Here is a 19,880-nt window from a genome sequence, read left to right as displayed (position 1 = left end):
AAAAACTGCTCCATTTAGCATGACAAGTAGAACCATTCACCAGAGGACTCAAAACACACATCTTTGAGTTGTTTCTGACAGTTACATCGCCATGAGAACAGCTTGGCATCAAGAGACAAGTCCTCTGCAACATAACAAGAGTGGTGGATGCTCCAAATCATGAAAGGTTACATCGTTTCAGTATAGTTCACTTTCATATATGTAATTTCACATAATTGGATCAATTCTCGCAATCATGGATCTCCATCATTTAACATCGGAGTCGTTGCAGTTAACTTCGATATGGCTCTTGCAACCTATTTAGATCAACTCGGTCCGTCTTAGCATGCACTTCAAGTTTAAAGATGTACTTAGTCTAACAAACTTGCACCTTAGTCTCTAGCTTCAAGTTTAAAGCTCAACTCATATAATTTAAGGGCATCACTAATAGAGATAAAATCTAAAACAATAGAGAGAGTAGGACAAAACTTGAGTTGTGTGAGCTAGCTAAAGAATAATTGAACTGTTTCTAAATGAAGGCCTTCATCAAGCAAGCTTTTCCTGTGGTGACCAAATCTGGGTTATTCATGATTTTGCTAGAGCCAAAAGCTGGCCACCAGCAGTGGCTTTGGAGCTTATGGATTGACAAGATGGATGAGTAAGGGACAGCTCAATTTGGAGTCTTCTTCTCCTTCTTTCTCAACAGTACTCCATGGCCATGGTGATGGCCTCTGGGCACTGGCCTTGGCCTCTGCTCCTCTGCACAAATGAGTCCAACAAGCATGCTCTGTTCTTGCACCCAAAGGGATGCCACCCTTCCCAGAGGCATGTGGGGGGTGTGCTCTGTTTTATCCAATTCACAAGGCTGAGCTGTGTGGACCTGCACCCATGCTTCAGGCAGATGCAGACATGGCTGAGCTGGGAGAGTGCAAAGTTTTGTTTGGACAAATGACCCAACAAGGACCCTCCTGTGCAGTTCAACTCATCAATAATAATAATAATAATAATAATAATAATAATGTTCTTGAAATGATCTGAAAGGTACAATGTGTAACTGCTCAAACAAATGGCTTACATAATACAAATTGTAACATCCAGCAATTCAAGGAATAAGTATGCAGTAATGCTTGTTTTCATAAACCCCAAGAGTGAAAACCACAGGTCACTTTTGTTTGCCCAAACTAATGATGTTATAGACATCGACTATGCCGGGAGGAAACGTTGGATCTGTAGCACCTCTTACTACCACCTTTGCGACTTTCGCAACATTAACTGGGGGTGTGAAGAAAGGGCCTATGATGGGGATCTTGCGAAGTAGCAGTGTATGATGGAACGCCTACAGATCACACAGTTATATCATTTCAAATTTCATAATCTCATTTCTTCATGAATTGTGTCAATTAGATGATAAGCTGTACCATCTCGAAAGGTGTCCACATTCACCCGAAACGTATCTTCAAAGGCCCGATTGGGCAGGTTCCGTATATATAACCTGGCCTGAGAATTACCCCTGCAAAAGAGTTTTCAAGAGTAACCTTGTGGAAGGATGAGATTCTAATTCATTAAACAAGATCTACATTTTAGTTAGCACATGCAACTCAGATAGGAAGACTGACCTCCATCAGCAAATCTTTTCTTGATTTCTGCTTCGGTAGCTCTCTGCAAGAATTCTAAGAATCTTAATAACCAGCTAACAAGAATTCTAAGAATCTTAAGAACAGCGGTCTCTTTTTTTTCTTTGAATGAATTCCACTTCTTCGAGTAGTCTGTATGGGCAGAGGCGAACAAGACTGTTTATTCTGTGATAAGCTTGCATTGTCATGCTAATGCAACTCGATATAAAAGTTTGAACACAAACATTGTCCTTTCTCATTTAGTATTGAGGTGACCATAAGGGCAAATAAGCAATGCCCCACTAGATAAGGATCAGTACATGTCATAATGCGACATTTTGTTATCAACAGATAATAGTTCAATTTAGTGAGACAAAAAATAGAAGAAAATATGAATCCAGGAATCACACCTGCCCATCATAATAACCTTGTATACAATAGTCAATTAGACCAAAAGAAGCAGCTGATATGTACACAAATCTTGTTACACCTGTGCAAAAGAAAGCAGTAGTTAATTTCTATGTGAAGTGAAACTAGTAAAGCCATAAACATTCAACACTTAGAATAGCATTCTGCAACTAGGACACAAAACCATCAGAACATTGAAATATTATGATTCACAACTAATTATGCAGTTTTTTTGGATGTCAATTTTCAAATTAGGTGAAAATGTTAATGGAAACTAAAAATGTGATACTATAATGCTTTGATCACTGAAGTCCAAGAGAATAGAAGAAAACCATTTTCAGCAGCAGCTTGTACTGCATCGACATTTGCAGTCCCATTGAGCGTGCGCATGTAGGAAGGGGACCCAAAGCCTCCAACACAAGATATCTGTGACATTTTATTTTGGAGTTACAGGAATTTATCAACTAGTAGCACAACACCTAACAGCATTGTACAGCTACAAAATTTTCCATAGGTAAATCTTTAGGTAGCAATTTTCCAGTTTCAAAGAATCTGCTCAACTCACTTGTTCGTTGTAAATAAATGGAATATACCGTCAAGCATCGACTCCAAATCCACCAATTTCGTCAGTGTTTACCGATATCTAACAATGCACATGCACATGGACATGATTTGGGAATTAACATTTTCAACTTGCCTTAAGGGTGTGTTTCCTACAAGGAACGTAGGACAAGAAGAAAAATAAAGCAACAGATAAAAAGTGACAGAAAGATTCTTCCAGAGGGAAGGAAAAGAGATAAAAAATTTACTCAGTTTTCATTGATATTGTTTCAGGCCAACTTGAGTAAAAATTTCACTTTTACGTGCAATGGAGCTAAAGTTTGAACTTAGAATTTGTAAAGGAAAATCTTTTTATCATTTATCTTTTTTATATTTGACAAATAAAGTTTTAGAATTTTTCCTCTCTTTTTCCTTCCGTCAAAAGAAACAGTTGGATGAACAATATTCCATAATTCTTTTCCAATGTATTTTTGCTTGCCCACTTTTTCTCCTAATTGTTTCCTTCCTTCGTAGAAAACTAGATCCTAAGGGTTGTACTTATGTCAATTACTTCTATTGGAAAATGTATCTATGAAGAATGAAGTTATGCATACCACAGAAGTTGCATCACTCATAGCATCCTTCAAAGATTCAGGTTCAAGAAGATTCCCTATTAAATAAGAAACAACTCTCTGAGATATATAATTTGATAGGGAAAAGATTAGTCTCTTGATTTCCAACCTTTGTACCACTCAACTTTATCAGCCCAAGGTTCCTTTATTGATGACCTTCCAGACCTGGTTAAAATATCAGATGTAATGACCAAGAACATTCTTCTTATAGTCAAGTTTGTAGCAACATGCAACTAACATGCCAAAGATTAAAATAGAATGTTCCTTAAGCCAGAAGCAAAGAAACATACAAAAGCGAGTTAAAAGATATAGTTACAATAACTCATACAAGGAGAGAGACATGTAAAGCTTGAATGGATTAATTAAGTCAAGTTTCGATATGTGAAAGTTTTGATAAGATTTTTGTGGCCAGGGTTGAAACTATTGTGGGGGTGCCGATAGGAGATTCACTTGCATAAAAGTAAATTAGATAGTTCATTTTTCAATGTTATCATGCTTAATATATGAAGTTGATTGCATTTTATTATATTATGGATATGAAGCACTGATTTCATTACTGATCACAAGGGTTAGTAACTGGAGTGTGCTCTTGTGTGATTTGTTGGTTATGTGAAGTTTATATGCAGAAAAAATAAAAATAAAATACAAAAATACATGTGAAGATCCATCTAATGTGGTTTGGAGATCTACTCCTAGTCCAAAACCTATGACACATTCGGTGTATCTCCCTGCAAAGATCCACTAGTACAACCCTTGAAATGAGACAATGGAGTAAGCCTCTCCAATACAAAGGTTTGTGACCTCTAAGGCTAACACCTTTACGCAACCATTAAGATCTCACGAGCTCTCAAAGAAGGATTTCTTTCAACATGAAACCTCAACTCTCATGAAAGTAAATGAAAGATTATAAAGAGATTGATAGAGATGAAGCTTTTATCCTTGTCCAAGCTCTTGGATTCTTTTGGCCATTTGTTTCACATGAACACGGTAGATTTTGACTGAAATGAGGATCTCATAGTGCCAAAAAGCTACTCCAAGAGCTTTTAAACAAGGCTCCCAAAAGTAGTAGTTGAATGCCAATTGCCTAGTTGATCGACAAACCAATTTCTCAATCGACTAAACTTTAAATAGAAATATTTTGTTCATCTTGAATTCAATTTAGTTGACAATCAGAATGACTGATATGCTCCAGTTGACGGGCAAGTGAATGGTCCACTTTTACTTGGCATATCAACCATCGTAAGGCTACAACAAGGTCTGAAACTCGAGCTGCTCAACAAAACATGAGTCCATCCCACAATTGAATGATTCGCAACCATTAAGTCCTTGGTAGCTCATCCAATACCTAGGCAATAATAGCATCATTATAAGATGAAAACAAACCAAAAATTACCACACTCAACATAATCCCTCATAAATCTTATGCTTTCAGATCTTCAGCTCCACAAGTCCATTGCCAATATACTAACATGATTCAAGCAACACATTGATGTGACCCTCCAACTCTCAAGCTCGCTTGGCCCTGAGGTCCAATGGACCAACTCAATCCAAGGCAAGGTTTCAAGTTCATGAGTCCAAATCCAACACTCAATCCAAGCCTCTAGCTCTCGAATTCTGAGATCTTGTCCAAGTTCCATCTCCACAACTCAATCCTATCGAGTCCACAAGCTTCTTAAGCTACACTCAATCTAGACCTCCATCTCTCGAGCACACAATCTCTTTGATCGTCATGTGCACTATCCATTATTTGCACCCTTGATGCACATGTCAAAATGCAAAATACATTTAAATTAAAATATATTGCTAGTGAATTAAAATAACATGGTTAATCCCAACTATAAGACAAGAGTTGTCACCCCAACAATAAATAATCAAGCAACTTAGCTCATTGATATGAAGAAACAACTAATTTCACTATAGATAAAGTTGCAATGATAGATATGGAGTTTGGAAAATAGCAAAGATAGCACAATTGAATGTTGGAATTATAGACAAAATAGCAAAGATGTTAAGACTAGCTATGGAGTTTGGAAAAAAATGAACCTGCTGAGACTAGCAACAGAAAATCCTTGTGCCAAAGCCTCTTTGCAAATATGTGAACCGACAAATCCATTACCACCTAACACAAGTGTCTGACACCAAGAGGTATAAGATTAGAATATGGAAGCAAAACTAGATGAGTGGCTAAAAAATTCTAGCATAAAATCTTAAAGTCGCCTTGATTGATGATGGTGGTGCATTTGACTCCATTGACTGATACCTGAGCAAATTAGCAAAAATTTTAGGCAGTAATTGAAAACTAAGAAAATCCTGGACAAACTACTGATCTCCTAAATTCCAAGTATGTACTAAAGCTTTAATGGGGAAATTAACAATTTTAAATATATAACTGAATATTGAGTATAATAAAGATTTAGTCATCCAAGAATTTTGTCCTGCTCAATTATACCACTCCTCAGTTTGTAAAAAAAAAAAAATACTTCTGGTCAACAAATAATAGCGATGGCCATGATCATTTGATATCTTGTATTCTTCTCCAGAAGATGTTAAATTCAATGGAGTTAAGTCAGTACAACCATCCCTGATACATGATATAGCATTAATGATCCGAAGTCAGAATCAAATTAATTATTTCGAAAAATGAGCAAGAATTTCAATCAATTCACATTCACAGATGCAATCCCTATATTTATTGCATGTTTGCACAAAAGTTGCTCAACTTAGCAAACTAAACTACTATAGGTGACCAAAGTGCCAAGGCTAAGAACAAGCCCAACAACATTATCCCACTTTCTAAAAAGGAAATTTTCTGGAAAGAAAATGTTCAGGGTCACAATTTCCTCACACACAAAAAAAAAAATCATATTTAGCAAAACAAGTTGTCAATTATTAATAAACAAACTAATCTCATGAAAAATACCAAGATGAATTACATGTATCCCATATGTCGAAGAAAGAGCAAGATCTCTACTCAAATCACACTCATAGCTCAATAATCCCTCAACTTCTCCAGTGCATCCAGTGCCCTCTCCAAATAGAAGATCAAAACCGACACAAAGAGTTGAACTTAGAAAAATTAAGTAGCTACCGTCATCGATAACCATGAGAAGGCTTAAACAACCGGATCCTCCAGACTAAAAGCCAAGTTCAAGATCTGCACCCTTATTCGTATCCATCTTCACAATGGAAAGAAGTTCGGGCACCACAAAATGATCTCACAAGATCAAAATAGCAGTTAATCAACAAGAGACTCGGTAAGATAACACAGGCTTCCGCCATTCTTCCTCTCCATAAAAAGAAAAAAAAAACAGTGAAGCAACAGAACTGGTTTGTGAATCAAGAGAAACTTACATGGATGTCATTGTTGCAGCTCAAAGTTGAGCTCCGGCGTCGGAGGAGGAGCAGGAGGGCGGTGGAGAGGTCGATTGCACGGGAGGGCGAACGAGGAAGCACCGGCGTACTTGAACCGATGCTGAGCCTTCAAGACCATGCGAAGAGAAAAAAACAACGGCGAAGGCGTTGAATGGTGGCCTCGGTAGGGCCCACATTTTACACACCATGGAGGTATAGGGTGGTTGGGCCCCGCAACTCTAACAAAAATTGATTGGCTGGCCGAATTCGTTCGAGGAAAGAGACGGGTTTTGTTTCCATTATTTATTTATTTATTTATTTTATTATTATAGGAGAATGCGCCGTACGTGCTTATGTCAACACTATTTCTCTTCACTATAAAAATAAAAACCCTTCTATTTCTTTCAATTATATATAAAAAAAACTCTCAACAATTTTTTAATAGCATCTCATATTTTCATTATATATATATTTTTTTATCTCTCCTCTATATTTTATCTTATATATAATTAAATTTTTATAAAATTTAATTCCATAAATTATTAAGATTAATAATTTAAAAAAACATAAATATAGAATTTAATTCCATAAATTTTACCTTTTTTCCAAGATAACTCATATTCAACATTTTTTATATAATATTAAAAAAAAATTGAAAGAGTGGCTCTGCGTTTGCAGAACCGCTCCATCAATAGAGGGACTAACCTCCCTCCCACTATCCTTCCCTCCACGTCACCAGTGGGGAGCTCCCACTGGTTATGTTCTTAGTTAATAGTTATGATACATTATATTGTTACATCCTTTTATTCTTGAGAGAATCCATTCTGGTCCCCAACTATGATATAGTGGAATATGTCAAATTATAATTACGGTTCAATCCTGAGTTACAATACATTTATAAGATTTTTTTTCAAATGGGACACATAACTATAGGATGGTGAGCTTATGGATTGCTCCTTACGAACATTTCTCGAGTTATACTACTAGCCAGTGGGAAATTTTCGTGAGACGAGATCAGTCGTCTCAGGTTCGATGTTACTTGATTCATCATTTTTACATGGTTGCGCTGCTTGTCAATGTGCAGTGCTAAAAGGATATATGTTTCTTTTTTTTTTAATTCAGATATCCAACTTTTTGAACTAACTAATTCTGAATATGGACTGTCTGACCTTACAACCAGGTAGTTCAAGAAGGCGCGGGTGGATCTTGACATGTCACCCAATGTCACCAGTGGTTCGAACTACGTGGGCGTTTAAAAATATAAGTACTCCGGGTTGGTTTTGACGTTGTTAACCAAGTCAAGTTAGGTTACGTTATATTTGATGTCTTGTGTTTAAGTGTGCAGGAACTAAGGAACACAAGAAGCCGAGCGGAAGACTTAGCGGACTAGAATGATGACACGGGAAGCGAGTCGACAGTCCGAGAAACGAGAAGCTGTGGAAGAGTACACTGATGGACGAGAAGGAACACGCGCGGTGCATCCGAGGAACGAGAAGTTCGAGAGAAAGCTTGCTCGAGGAGAAGATCAGAATTAGGGTCGGATGAGCTCAACTCTGGTTGATCGGAGCATCACCCACGCGAAAACCAGCCCGGAGTGAAGGCACCTCCAAGGGTTTTAGAGGCGCCTCGAGCATTGGTAGTAGAGCTACTACTTTCGGGACCCGAGGCGCCTTGGAGGAGCACGAAGGCACCCGTGCTTGTTTGAAGGAGGCACCTGAAGCAGCTTGGAGACACCCTCATGCTTATTGATGGAGGCACCCTTATGGAAGCTGAAGACGCCCTTAAACGCAAAAAGTCGTTGGTTAGCCGTTGGCTAACCCTCGAAAAGTAGATAAAGTTTTATCCATTTGAAGGCGCCCTGGAGTGCTTTGGAGGTGTCTCTAAGCAACGGTAACTAATCCCAGGAGGTTATAAAAAGTCCCCTGGAGTTAGAAATTAAACAACAACTATTATATTCAATTCCTAGTTTTTTTATGAGCTTTCAAAGTGTGTGAGGAGCATTTCATTGTTTGAGATTAACAATTATCTAAGTTGTAACCAAATAAATTCAACCTTCTTACTTATTATTTTAAAATTATTTCTTTTATGTTATTTGATTAATTAATTTTGTAATCTTGCTTAGTTAAAAAGCAAGAGATTTTGACTAACTTTTTTTTTTTTTTTATGATTATTCACCTTCCTCTAATCAATCTAACATGAACCTAAAAAAAATATAACATGAAGTTTGAACTCTCATTATATGGGAATCATTCTTTTCTCTCACCATAACATTGTGCTCCGAGGGTACACATGTTCTTATTATTATTATTTTTTATAATTTATGTATTTAACTCTTCGAGCCAATTAATCTATTAAATGATAGACTCAGTTTCATGAAAATTTTCCACCTGCCATAAAAGAAATTGAGAAGTATTCAAGAAGAAACGAATAACATTTTTAGTATTATGATCATACTAGAAAAAAAATCCCTATAATATATCATGGTTAGAATTTAACTCTTCTGATTAATGATTTAGAGAACTTAACTACTGAACCATTACTCTGCGGCCACAGGTTCTATTATTTTTTTAAGTATTGAATTAGTTAAATCAATTAATTTTGAAGATCACGGATCCCAACTCCTGAAAATTTTCATCCGCCGCCATTCTTATTCTTATTCGTTTTCATAATGGACATGGAGTCCATCTTTTCCAAATTCTCCAACCAAACTTTTTGGATTTGAATTCCCATCTATTGATCAGAGGGGGAGATCTCGGTCCACAGTTTTGTGGACCAAGGCATAGATCATATAAAATTATAATCTGAATCATGATGATAATTCGATCATAATTTATTATGATTTTTTCTTAAATTTATTATTCCTTAGATTATAATTTAAATTTGGACGGATAGTCGGAGACCATCGATAACAAATAAGTGATCAGGTTGTTAATCATTGAGCGAAAATAATTTTTAGATGACTTTCGATCATTCGTCTTGATCCAAATTATAATTTAAAGGAGAGTAAATATAAAAAAAAATTATAATCAATTGTGACTAATTTATCATCATGATTTAATCACAATTTCATATGATCCATTTTCTGATTAAAAAAATATGGATATCTTGTCTCTCCTTAATATGCGCGCCCAACTTCTTGTAGCATATAGAATAGGACATCAATTCCAACCCCCAATGAGAATGATACTAATGTCACATAAATTTAATTTAATTTAATTTAATTTTTATAAATTTTTCATGGACTTTATATCTAATAACTACTCATATATCTTTTCCCCCTATTTGTTCTGACCTTTTCCTCGAGAATATTATTATGTCTTGTCAATTGTCATGTTTTATTTTTGGCGTGATTCTAACACAATTTGTTAAAAAGTTTAAGAGATAAACGACATATATTATATATTCTAATCAATTGATACCTTTCTTAAATCTCTTTATGTTGAAATAGATATGGAAATTAATGATATCGTTAAGATGCATTTCAAAAACTTTGATTTTATTTTTTTTTCCTGATTTTGATTTTATATAAAAAAATAAAATAAAAAATGGTGAATTTACCAATAAGCCCTTAATCGGAATTAATCCGAATTGTGTATAAGTATAACAAATCGCAAGCCAACTTGAGCATAAAAAATAGAAGCATCTCGCCGAAGGAGAGACATGAAAGCGGAAGGCGGCGCCGGAGCGGCCCACGAGAAGGTGGCAAGCGGGGCGGGGGAGAAGGAGGACGCTTCCGGCACGGCGAGCACCAACGGATCCTTGGGTTCGGCGAAGGACGACCTCTCGGCCGTCATGCCCGGGTGGTTCTTCGAGATTAGCCCCATGTGGCCAGGTTTGATTAACAGCCTTCTAGTTCTCCCTTCTTCCGGGAGATTGTGCTATTCCGAATGGATTTCCGTTCCCTGTTCTGCTCTTTACGTTTATCTGTAATCCGTTTGATCTCCGCTGCTTCGGGTTTTGTTTCAGCGATCGAATTCTTGCGGTGGTGTTTCTGGAGGGGTTTAATCGACAAGGCCTAGTTTTTGTTATATGGGTTACTTGATAAAAGGCCATGGAGACTGTGTGCAAATAGACGGGAACAATCATGATATCGATATATTTTGCGAGTTTCCTTCACTCTTTTTCCGTGCCTCTGAAGGTTTCTACCTTTATCAAGATTGGTTTTTTTTTTTAACATGTTCTTCCTTTTTTTCTAATTTTTTTTAATCTGGATTAATACAAACGTGTCCCAGCGAGGCCTACTAAAGTGCTGCATTTATATGTGATGTGCATGATTCCTATAAGTTCTGTTTTCATTCTCGATTCTGTTGACAGGAGAAGCTCATTCCTTGAAAGTGGAAAATGTGCTGTTTCAGGGGAAGTCTGATTACCAAGACGTGATGGTATTTCAGGTAATTTATGAGACTAAAAACTAAAATTATGATAGAAGTTCAATTCTTGTGATACCATCACTGTTTTATTTTTTTCCAGTCCTCCACGTATGGCAAAGTTCTTGTCTTGGATGGAGTCATTCAATGTACAGAGAGGGATGAGTGTGCTTACCAAGAAATGATTACTCATCTTCCTCTTTGCTCTATTCCAAACCCTAAAAAGGTGGGCTTTCTTATCTAATGTTTCATGTTATTTCATGCAATACCTCAAAACCGTGAGATTACTGTTTTTTTTTTCAATGACGTGCCTAGCAAATAAGTTAAAACTGACTCTTTGGACGGCTTAAAGTACCGTTTGACTGATTTTTTTTTTTTGCTTTTACTGACATTACCATATTAAGTTTACCTGACAACTTGACTCTTGTCTATTTATATACTGCATGATGATGAATAACTTTTTATCTAATTGATAATTATATAAAGTAGAAGAAATTTTAGCCATTTGCATCAAGCTCAAACTTCCTCCTTGCTTCCGGTGGCAACATGCTATTGGTTGATGGTTCCGCTTATGGGGTCTCATCGATCTCAGAAGTATCATACAAAATCCCACCAATCAAATAGCTTTTTTGATAAATATGAGACATCCAAGTCATACAAGTAAAGAGATATATTCATTGATAAGAAAAAGAAAAGGGGTGAACGGTGATTGAATTGATGAGAAAATAGAATCCTAGGTCACTAATAATGATTTGGTTGATGATGAAGAAAGAGAATTCGTGGTTTAGTTCTCCACCTTTATGATCGAAAAAGAAAAAAGGATTGATCAAATTCTATTGAGTCTGACTCATAGTGATCATTTATCAAAGAATGACTCTGGTTATCAAATAATTGAACAACCAAGATCAATTTATAAGAGATATTTTTCTTTTTCTATAATTTTTATTCTTCTTATTAATTCATTACTTAAGTTGTTCTTTTTTTTGCTCATTGATAGTAACCCAATAATTATATAGGTCTTCATGGATAAATTTTTCTATTGTGTACAAAGAAATTTTAGGTTCGATCATTTTGAAAAAATCAATAAACTAGGTGGATATGTAAAAGATATTGTTTGTTTTCCATTACTTAAACATGTATGGATTATTCTGTGATGTAGAAAATGATGCTTTGCTTTTGAACTATCCAAAATTCTTTTATTGGGCATGAGAAGTTGAAATATCCTGAAAGCCTATGCGGAAGTGCTTACAATACATATAATCAGTTTGATCACAGCCTCTAGATGACACCAATCATCATCAACATTATTATCAACATCGTTGTCATCAAGCCTTATTTGTCCCAGCTCTAGAAGACACTAAATTGAACAAATTTTGAGGTGTTGGAAATTAGATTCTAAAGGTTGCCCAGTGATGTTTTCAACCATATATGAACACGAGCATTTCCATTCACATTCATCCTGTATATGGTTAGATATCATAGGTTGCATTCATTTATTATGTTCCGTTCATCCTTTAAACCTTAAATTTCCATTTATTTTTTTCATTTGCCTAAGATGCTTACCCTTCATCTACCTCACAACTCCTAGTGGGTGGCAGATAGCAAGTTTCTCATATGTGCATCTTGTTTGTATTGGAATATTAAAAACCATTCATCTGGATATAGTTGATTATATTAGATATTCGTCTTGCCCATTACTTTCTTTCACATTTTTTCAAGCCTTATCTCCATTATTCTTCCTCCACTTAGACATGATCAAGGATCTTCTAGATGACATCCTTTTTATGGTCAGTAGGTAGCAATTTTATTCATGTTTCTCTTTAATCTTTCAGTAAGCGCGAATTCTCTCTGGTCACTTTAGAGTAGGTTGAAATTGATTGTGCATAATGTGTACTGGACGTGGCTTATATCTATTTATTTACTTTTTATGGAAACAAATATTCGTCTACCTTACTATTCATATCTGATCGAGATAGATAATCAGTTTGCTGATCACAGCATGAATTTCAAATACAACAATGTTGCATCCTCATCTAGCTACCCACTAGTGTTGTTCGAAGTATTGTCATACATAGAGATTACCGACAGGGGAGGACCTATCCAAACATCCCATTGTATTATGTTATTACCCTTTTAGAAAATGGATTCAATTATTTTTTCCGTTGATGAAGTAGTTTGATTAGAAAATATCCATCATGTTTTAACATTTTAAAGTATATGAGTTGAGTGTCTGAATGCACTATTCTGTTTTTTCTTCACCTTTTTCTTCTTCTAAGAAATCGATTACCAGTTATAATGCTTTAGCAGTGTATGCATATACTCGAGGCACACTCATTTGTAGTTTATGGTTCTATTATTACAGGTTCTAGTTGTCGGAGGTGGTGATGGTGGTGTCCTGCGAGAAGTATCACGTTATTCTTCAGTGGAGCAAATTGATATATGTGAAATCGATAAAATGGTTATTGATGTGAGTAGTTACCTTGTTTGGCGAAGCATAAATTAATATTGTTTCCAATGTCATGTTAGTTCCTTGAATTGACCAGCAAATGCAACAGTCCAATGTTTCAGCCTCTAAATTTTCAAATTGTGGGGTATTTAGTTTTATATTTGTCAGAAGTTAAGAAGAGGGTATCAACTTGCCTATATATATATGTACGCACTTTCTCAAATTCACATGAAATGGTTTTCCAGTCACCACATTAGAATTCTCAAGATCTTCTATGAATTTTATTGATTGCTTATTCAGTTAATACACACAATAATCAGTGAGGATGTTTCTGACATAACCTAAGTGCTGAACATTAATGTTTTCTGATACTAATACAGCTTTACTTTTACCTCTTTACTCAATCATTTGATGCTTTTGAAAAAAGTTATACCACGTCTCTTTTATTATATTATTCTTGAACTGCATCATCAGATCTCTGGGTGATTCCTTATATTTTTGACCACTTATTTATTTTCTTTACAAAGTTCAAGCTTTCTATGAATTTTGTTTGGCTTAACTTCCATTATAAGATATGGAGCAACATTGTAACTATGCAGTTTACACCTAATCACTGTCAGATATGATTCATATACTTCCTTAGTTGATAAAAGTTAAAAGAAACCTTGCTCCAAATTGTTGTACTATATGTTCACCTTCTGTCAACTTAACTATCTAAAGTTGAAACAAATGCTGTCATAGATCAAGGTGATTGCCAGAAAACTTATTGATTTTGATCTTCTAGTGCTCTTCCTTCTCAAATTTGTGGCTCAAATATGATGACCATCTTTAATATCGAATATAATTATGTTTCCTTGACATAAAAAATTTATCAGAAGTCATCCTCTTTACACACAAAATTCATGAATCTTTTGTATGCAATGATTTGCTTATGGATGCATTGTTGCTAAACACCCTTTCATTTTATCCTCACTATTTGTTGAATAGGTTTCCAAGGAGTTCTTTCCCAAAATGGCTATTGGATATGAAGATCCTCGTGTGAATCTTTATGTTGGTGATGGTAAGCAACTTATTGTTCTTGCATCTGGTTATGCTTCTCTGTTGACGTTGGTCATCAAAAAATGATACCATCAGTTCCATTTTGCCTAGTCTTTATGAGTGATTATTTGAAATACATTCCAATAGTTTAATTTGAAATTATTATTGTCATTGCATCGAAACTTATCCCTGGATATTGATACAAATATATGCTAGAAAAGTTGGTATCGATTTAACCATATCGATTTGTTATCAAGTCTTATTACCCTTTTTTTTGTTTAAAACACAGGTGTTGAGTTTTTAAGAAATGCTTCCGAAGGAACTTATGATGCAATCATTGTTGATTCTTCTGACCCGATAGGTAAGTTATCTTCTCCCCCTACTTAACACTTGCTTTGGAACTAGCTTATAACTTGTCTCTCTGCTTGCTCAGGTCCAGCACAAGAGCTTTTTGAGAAACCTTTCTTTCGATCAGTTGCTAAAGCTCTCCGTCCTGGTGGAGTCGTGTGTACTCAGGCCGAGAGCATTTGGCTTCATATGCACATCATCGAAGATATAGTCTCAAATTGTCACCAGATTTTCAAGGGCTCTGTCAATTATGCTTGGACTTCAGTGCCTACATATCCAAGGCACAGATCTCAATCTCTTTTCTTTCAGGCGATATTCTCTTTTCCTTTCTTTCATATGCTGAAATGGCTAAATCGATGTATTCTCAATTCAGCGGAGTGATTGGCTTCGTGATCTGCTCAACCGAAGGGCCAGCAGTTGATTTCCGACACCCTGTATACCACATAAATGAGGATGATCATTGTCACAAATCTGTGGGACCGCTAAAGTTCTACAACTCAGAGGTACTTCTCGATCTAGCAAGTAGTTCCTTTTTTTTTTCAAGTTTTTCATCTTCTTACTTGTCTATGATATCCTTTTCCTCAGATTCATTCTGCTGCTTTTTGCTTGCCTTCTTTTGCGAAGAGGATGTTCAATTAAGACAAACTAAACAAGAGATTTCTGATGCGATGTGACAATTAAACCTTCTATTCCTGTCACTATAGTTGTTTGAGCATGCGCATGGGAGTTTTTGGCATCCCAGTGTTATCTAGGAAGTGGCATGCTCACGTTTATCAAATTCCTCCCTGTGCTCTATTGACTGTTTTCTCTTTGATTTTTGTTTGAAACAAATTATCAATCTATTAATGTCTTATATCATTATAACATATGATATCATAGGACAAATATCTCCTGTAATTTATCCTCTTTCAGAGAGTGTGAGACCATCCTGAACGGGCCGCTAAGGTGATATGAAGCCAATGATGGTTACATTTGTTACTCAATTGTCATGACGTATTTAAGAGAATTATTACATTAATTTAGGAATCCAACAATCTAAAGTGCTCAAGCAAGTTAATTAGTAGCTCACTAAACTAATCTAAACATATAAGCTTCTTTATTAGCTCACAATTTCTTATGTGAAATCGAGTTGTAACATTTTAATATGATCAAAAATCAAGAGAAAATTTTGAATTCACATTATTTAATATCCTGAATCAAATTGGAGCCCTTTATAAAATGCCATGCAAGCTAGTTGTCTCACCTCATATGATTAAATACAAATCTTACTAATTATTAACCCATATCAATCAATTTCATTTGCAAAGAGAAAAATGCATGAAGTTTCACATTTCATTCATCAATCCATATTTAACATCCATCCATTAATATGGCATAAAACAATATAAGAAGCATTTAAAAAAAAATAGAGCCTAATATATCATCAGTGATAGAAAGAATTACACAATTCATATGTTGCAATATCTCTAAGTAATTGGATTACAAATCTAAGATGGGTTTCTGGAGGCCACTTTGCTACGATCTATAACACTCTTCACAGGGTAAAACAAATCTATTGAAATTTCCTAATAGTCAAGCGTTTCTCAAAGGATGAGAAAAACAGATTCAAGAGAGTGCAGCAGTGAGCAAAATGGAAGCGTGCTAAAGTATGATCTCTATTAAACTATGATGGCGAAGACGTTTCTTGTTTTAGAACCGAGGATAGCACTTGCTTGGAGATATAAGTCTCAAGTTCCCTTGAAATCTCTGTCAACTTTGGGTCGAAGCTGTTTCTGTACATTTGCGGTCTCGGAGATGGAGACCCTGAGAACCTTCTTCTGGGACTAGACAAGTGACCATTTGGTGAATTTGGAAACCAAGCCCTCGAGTTAACTGCCATGTGATCTTTAACGACGACTCTCTTCACTTCCTGGTTTGTTAAGGGTCCATGTCTCATCTCTGATGGTAGTGGCTTCAGTGGTGATATCGATAGTCCGGTTACTTTGGGTGACAATTTCTGCCTCATTTTCTCCCTTGCTCTCTCTGCCGCTATCATTGTCTTCTCTTTGCTCATCCCGATGAGCTTCCAAGGGTCGATTTGGAATTCTACCTTGCTGTTCGGAGTCGAGGAACTTGAGTCTTTTTCAATCCTTATTGATAATCTTTGAGAACTCTGAAAAAGTGCATGAGACATCCTAAGTCATATTAATGCAGTGTGATGACTGTAAACAAACTCAGTTAATGAATCTTACTTGACTGTTTTCAAGTTTTCTACATATCCTGGAGAACAGAGTGGGTCTTTCGGGTGAGTCGAGGTCATCCTCACTATCATCTGAAGATGAATACAACTCATCAAACGGGTCGACGGATTGACTCTCTTCTCTCATTGCCAGAATATAGTCATAAGTTCTCATTCCCTGCAGCCATCAAAAAAACAAATATCAAATGCTGCTTAAACCAGAAGTTGGCTTATCCTTTAGCTTCAATTGTTCTCTCCGACTAATGTTTGGATTTGCTCCTTTCCTTTTAGATAAGAACTGTTTGTTTATCATATAGCCTACAAAGTTTGGAGTATTGCTGACTCAATCATGGATAAGGAGACCTTATATAGTTCTAGATCGAAAATTACCTTTCTGATGAGAACTACATGGAACAAAAAGAGTTGGCCCAGTGCTGCAGTGCTATATGTTGTCAGCAATGCCAAAAATATCTGCAGCATGCATATGAGTTCAGAGTCAAAAGACGGTCACTTTTGTGCAGATTTAAACAGTTTGTATATAGTAGGACTAACTGATATTGCTACAAAAACTCCTTTGGGAATCTCAGCATGGAGTATCTCTTTTGCTTCATGAGCTAATGTTTTGCCACTTGTGAAGCAGCGAATGAAGATTATAATTGCCGATCCGCCTTCAACGATAAGCTGCAGCTTAACAGTGGGTTTTCTTAGTTCATAGCGAAAGATTGCATAAGATGCAAGTTGATAATGTGCAATTTATGATCACAAACCATCAACAATGTGAGAACCATCAGAAGGATGAAGGTGGTGTAATTCTTCCTCCCAATGCAGTTGTTTAACCACTGCAACCAAGAAACTTTGATGTAGCTATTTGGAATGTCTCGGTAGAGCAATGTAAGATTCCTTACCCTACAATGATGATCGAATCCGTCGACACACCTATCGCAACTCCGGCAATGCTTGCTGTGTTTCTTTACCTGCACAATTGAAAACATTGCCATTGGATCAGAAATATCAAATCTGTACCAATGAGAGAAGATGTAAAGTTGAATTCATAGAAAGATTTCAAGCTCAGCTGTCTCATTTTTTCATTTCCATGAATCAAAAAAGAAAAGACAAAGAAACTCTTGTTATTCAACCTCAAAATCACAGAGAGTGCAGAAGGTGATGTCGTCATCTTTCCGATCGGCTGACGTGGCGTCATCGAGGAAAACAAGGGGAAAAGACAGTAGAGGCTCCATCTGAATGCTGCCATGCCACGGATCCATATACTTCCTCCTGATGCAGCACCTGAGGATCTTGCTCTCCACCCTCTTAAAGAACCTCACCACCACCTGCCACAAGATGAACTTGTAGTTCAGCTTCGGCAAGCCGCCGGATTTGGCCCGCTTCCTTTTCTTAGCACTAGTCTTGTCGGACGGATCAGTGGCGGTGCACCTCATGTACAGGACGGCTACTGAAAATGCCTTAAAAAGAAATAAAAAGAGCTGAATCAAACTAATCGTTCTTGAAACTGATTCAAGAAGAACGCAGGGCGATAAATAGCGGACTTTTTTCTCACCGTGAAGGAGAAGAGCGTCAAGATCGTGTTCTTGAGGATTCTGTTCCCGAGGAAAGGCCCAAGGAAAACATAGAAGGAGATCACAAGGAAAGCAAACACGGTCATCCCCACGAACTGCAGCCAACATTGAACGAGAAATCAAATGCTGAATTGGGGCGAAAAAAAAAACGATTTTTTTCACAATTCCTATTTAGTTTGCGAATCACTCGGTCACTTCGAACCCCCAAAAAAAAGCAGAAAAAAGTTATAAGATTTCAGTGCCATGGGAGAAAGAGACCGACCTGAAAGAGATGGAGAGGAAGCTGCCATCCATGGCGCCTCATGCTGCTGCTTCACCTGCGCCTTTTTGATCCGGTCAGTTCTTCCGATCTCAGATGAGATTTTTTTCGCAGTTTGGTTTTATCTCGAGGTTGAAGAGTAGCAACGTTCGATTCAGTTAGGGATTTCAAATTCGAAAAAAGATCTCGCCTGCTGTGTAACGTTATCTCAACTCGAAATGGGCCGTATGCGTCAGCCCATTAGGAAAACATTTAGCGGTACTTACGTAATACGTTTTTTTGGGTATAATATTTTCTTTCACAAATTTTGATTTTTTGTTCTAATAATTCTCTAGCATATGCGTTGCTATTAGGCATGTTTAATAGGTCGATTTATCGGTTTCGATTAATTCTGATTTACTATAGTTTATTTAAAACCGGTTAATCGACCGATATCTTACCGGTTCTACTGATTCTGATTGAACCGGCTTCGATCGGTTAACCGGTTCCAACCGAGAACCGGTAAAGACTATTGAGCTTAGGTAAGTGTACTTAGTGAAGTGAGTGTTGGTGCAGCGGAGACCGGCAAGAGGGGGGTGAATTGCTGAAAACAAAAACAAACTATACCCTCCTCGGATTTTAACTCAGAATTTAAAACAGCAATAATAATAGCAACTAAATTAATGAAACAGAAAAAGAAACAGGAACAGAAAATAGACTCAGGGATTTAACCTGGTTACAACCAAGGAGGTTGTTAATCCAGGACAGTAGAAAAGAGCACAGTAAGAAAATTCTCCTTCTCTGAAGGCGGAGAAGCCTTTTACACTTTTGTAGCTCACTAGTTGCTTAGGAATTGCTAACAGATTGATTGCTTGAGTTGTTGATTCATTCCTAGCTCCAGGGGCCTTTATATAGCTCCTGGAAAGTCTATCCTGAGGGTTCAAGGCACCTCCAACAAGGTTTAAGGCACCTCCAGTTCGGTCAGCGGATAAAACTTTATCCGCAACGCAAACGGTTAAATCTGACCTGTTGAAGGCGCCTCCAATCAGGCTGAAGGCGCCTCCAGCCTGGCTGAAGGCGCCTTCAAGCTGGAGGCGCCTCCAATTAGGTTGGAGGCGCCTCCAA

The 19,880-nt window shown here is 36.7% G+C and overlaps 2 protein-coding genes and 1 pseudogene across 2 annotated transcripts; 1 reads left to right on the top strand and 2 right to left on the bottom strand.

The window, feature by feature from the left end:
• Window positions 1-980: 980 nt before the first annotated feature.
• LOC121994615 lies at window positions 981-6,662 on the bottom strand (annotated as a pseudogene).
• A 3,488-nt stretch (window positions 6,663-10,150) lies between these two features.
• Window positions 10,151-15,586, top strand: LOC121995822 (spermidine synthase 1-like). The gene is made up of 9 exons (XM_042549600.1): window positions 10,151-10,355; window positions 10,838-10,914; window positions 10,994-11,116; window positions 13,253-13,357; window positions 14,324-14,396; window positions 14,664-14,735; window positions 14,808-15,003; window positions 15,096-15,225; window positions 15,308-15,586. Exons 1-9 carry the CDS (start codon window positions 10,184-10,186, stop codon window positions 15,359-15,361), a joined length of 1,002 nt encoding a protein of 333 aa, XP_042405534.1. The 5' UTR covers window positions 10,151-10,183; the 3' UTR covers window positions 15,362-15,586.
• A 450-nt stretch (window positions 15,587-16,036) lies between these two features.
• Window positions 16,037-19,263, bottom strand: LOC121995820 (protein S-acyltransferase 18-like). Its single transcript, XM_042549599.1, has 9 exons — window positions 18,780-19,263; window positions 18,499-18,612; window positions 18,077-18,403; window positions 17,846-17,914; window positions 17,708-17,779; window positions 17,493-17,621; window positions 17,331-17,411; window positions 16,954-17,118; window positions 16,037-16,874 (listed from the first exon to the last, which is right to left on the bottom strand). The coding sequence occupies exons 1-9, from the start codon at window positions 18,819-18,821 to the stop codon at window positions 16,386-16,388; spliced, it is 1,488 nt and encodes a 495-aa protein (XP_042405533.1). The 5' UTR covers window positions 18,822-19,263; the 3' UTR covers window positions 16,037-16,385.
• Window positions 19,264-19,880: the final 617 nt, after the last annotated feature.

Source organism: Zingiber officinale, chromosome 6A (genome assembly GCF_018446385.1).
Source record: "Zingiber officinale cultivar Zhangliang chromosome 6A, Zo_v1.1, whole genome shotgun sequence".
NCBI lineage: Eukaryota > Viridiplantae > Streptophyta > Magnoliopsida > Zingiberales > Zingiberaceae > Zingiber > Zingiber officinale.
Note: the sequence above shows the minus strand (reverse complement) of the source record. Positions and strands in the feature narration are given on the sequence as shown.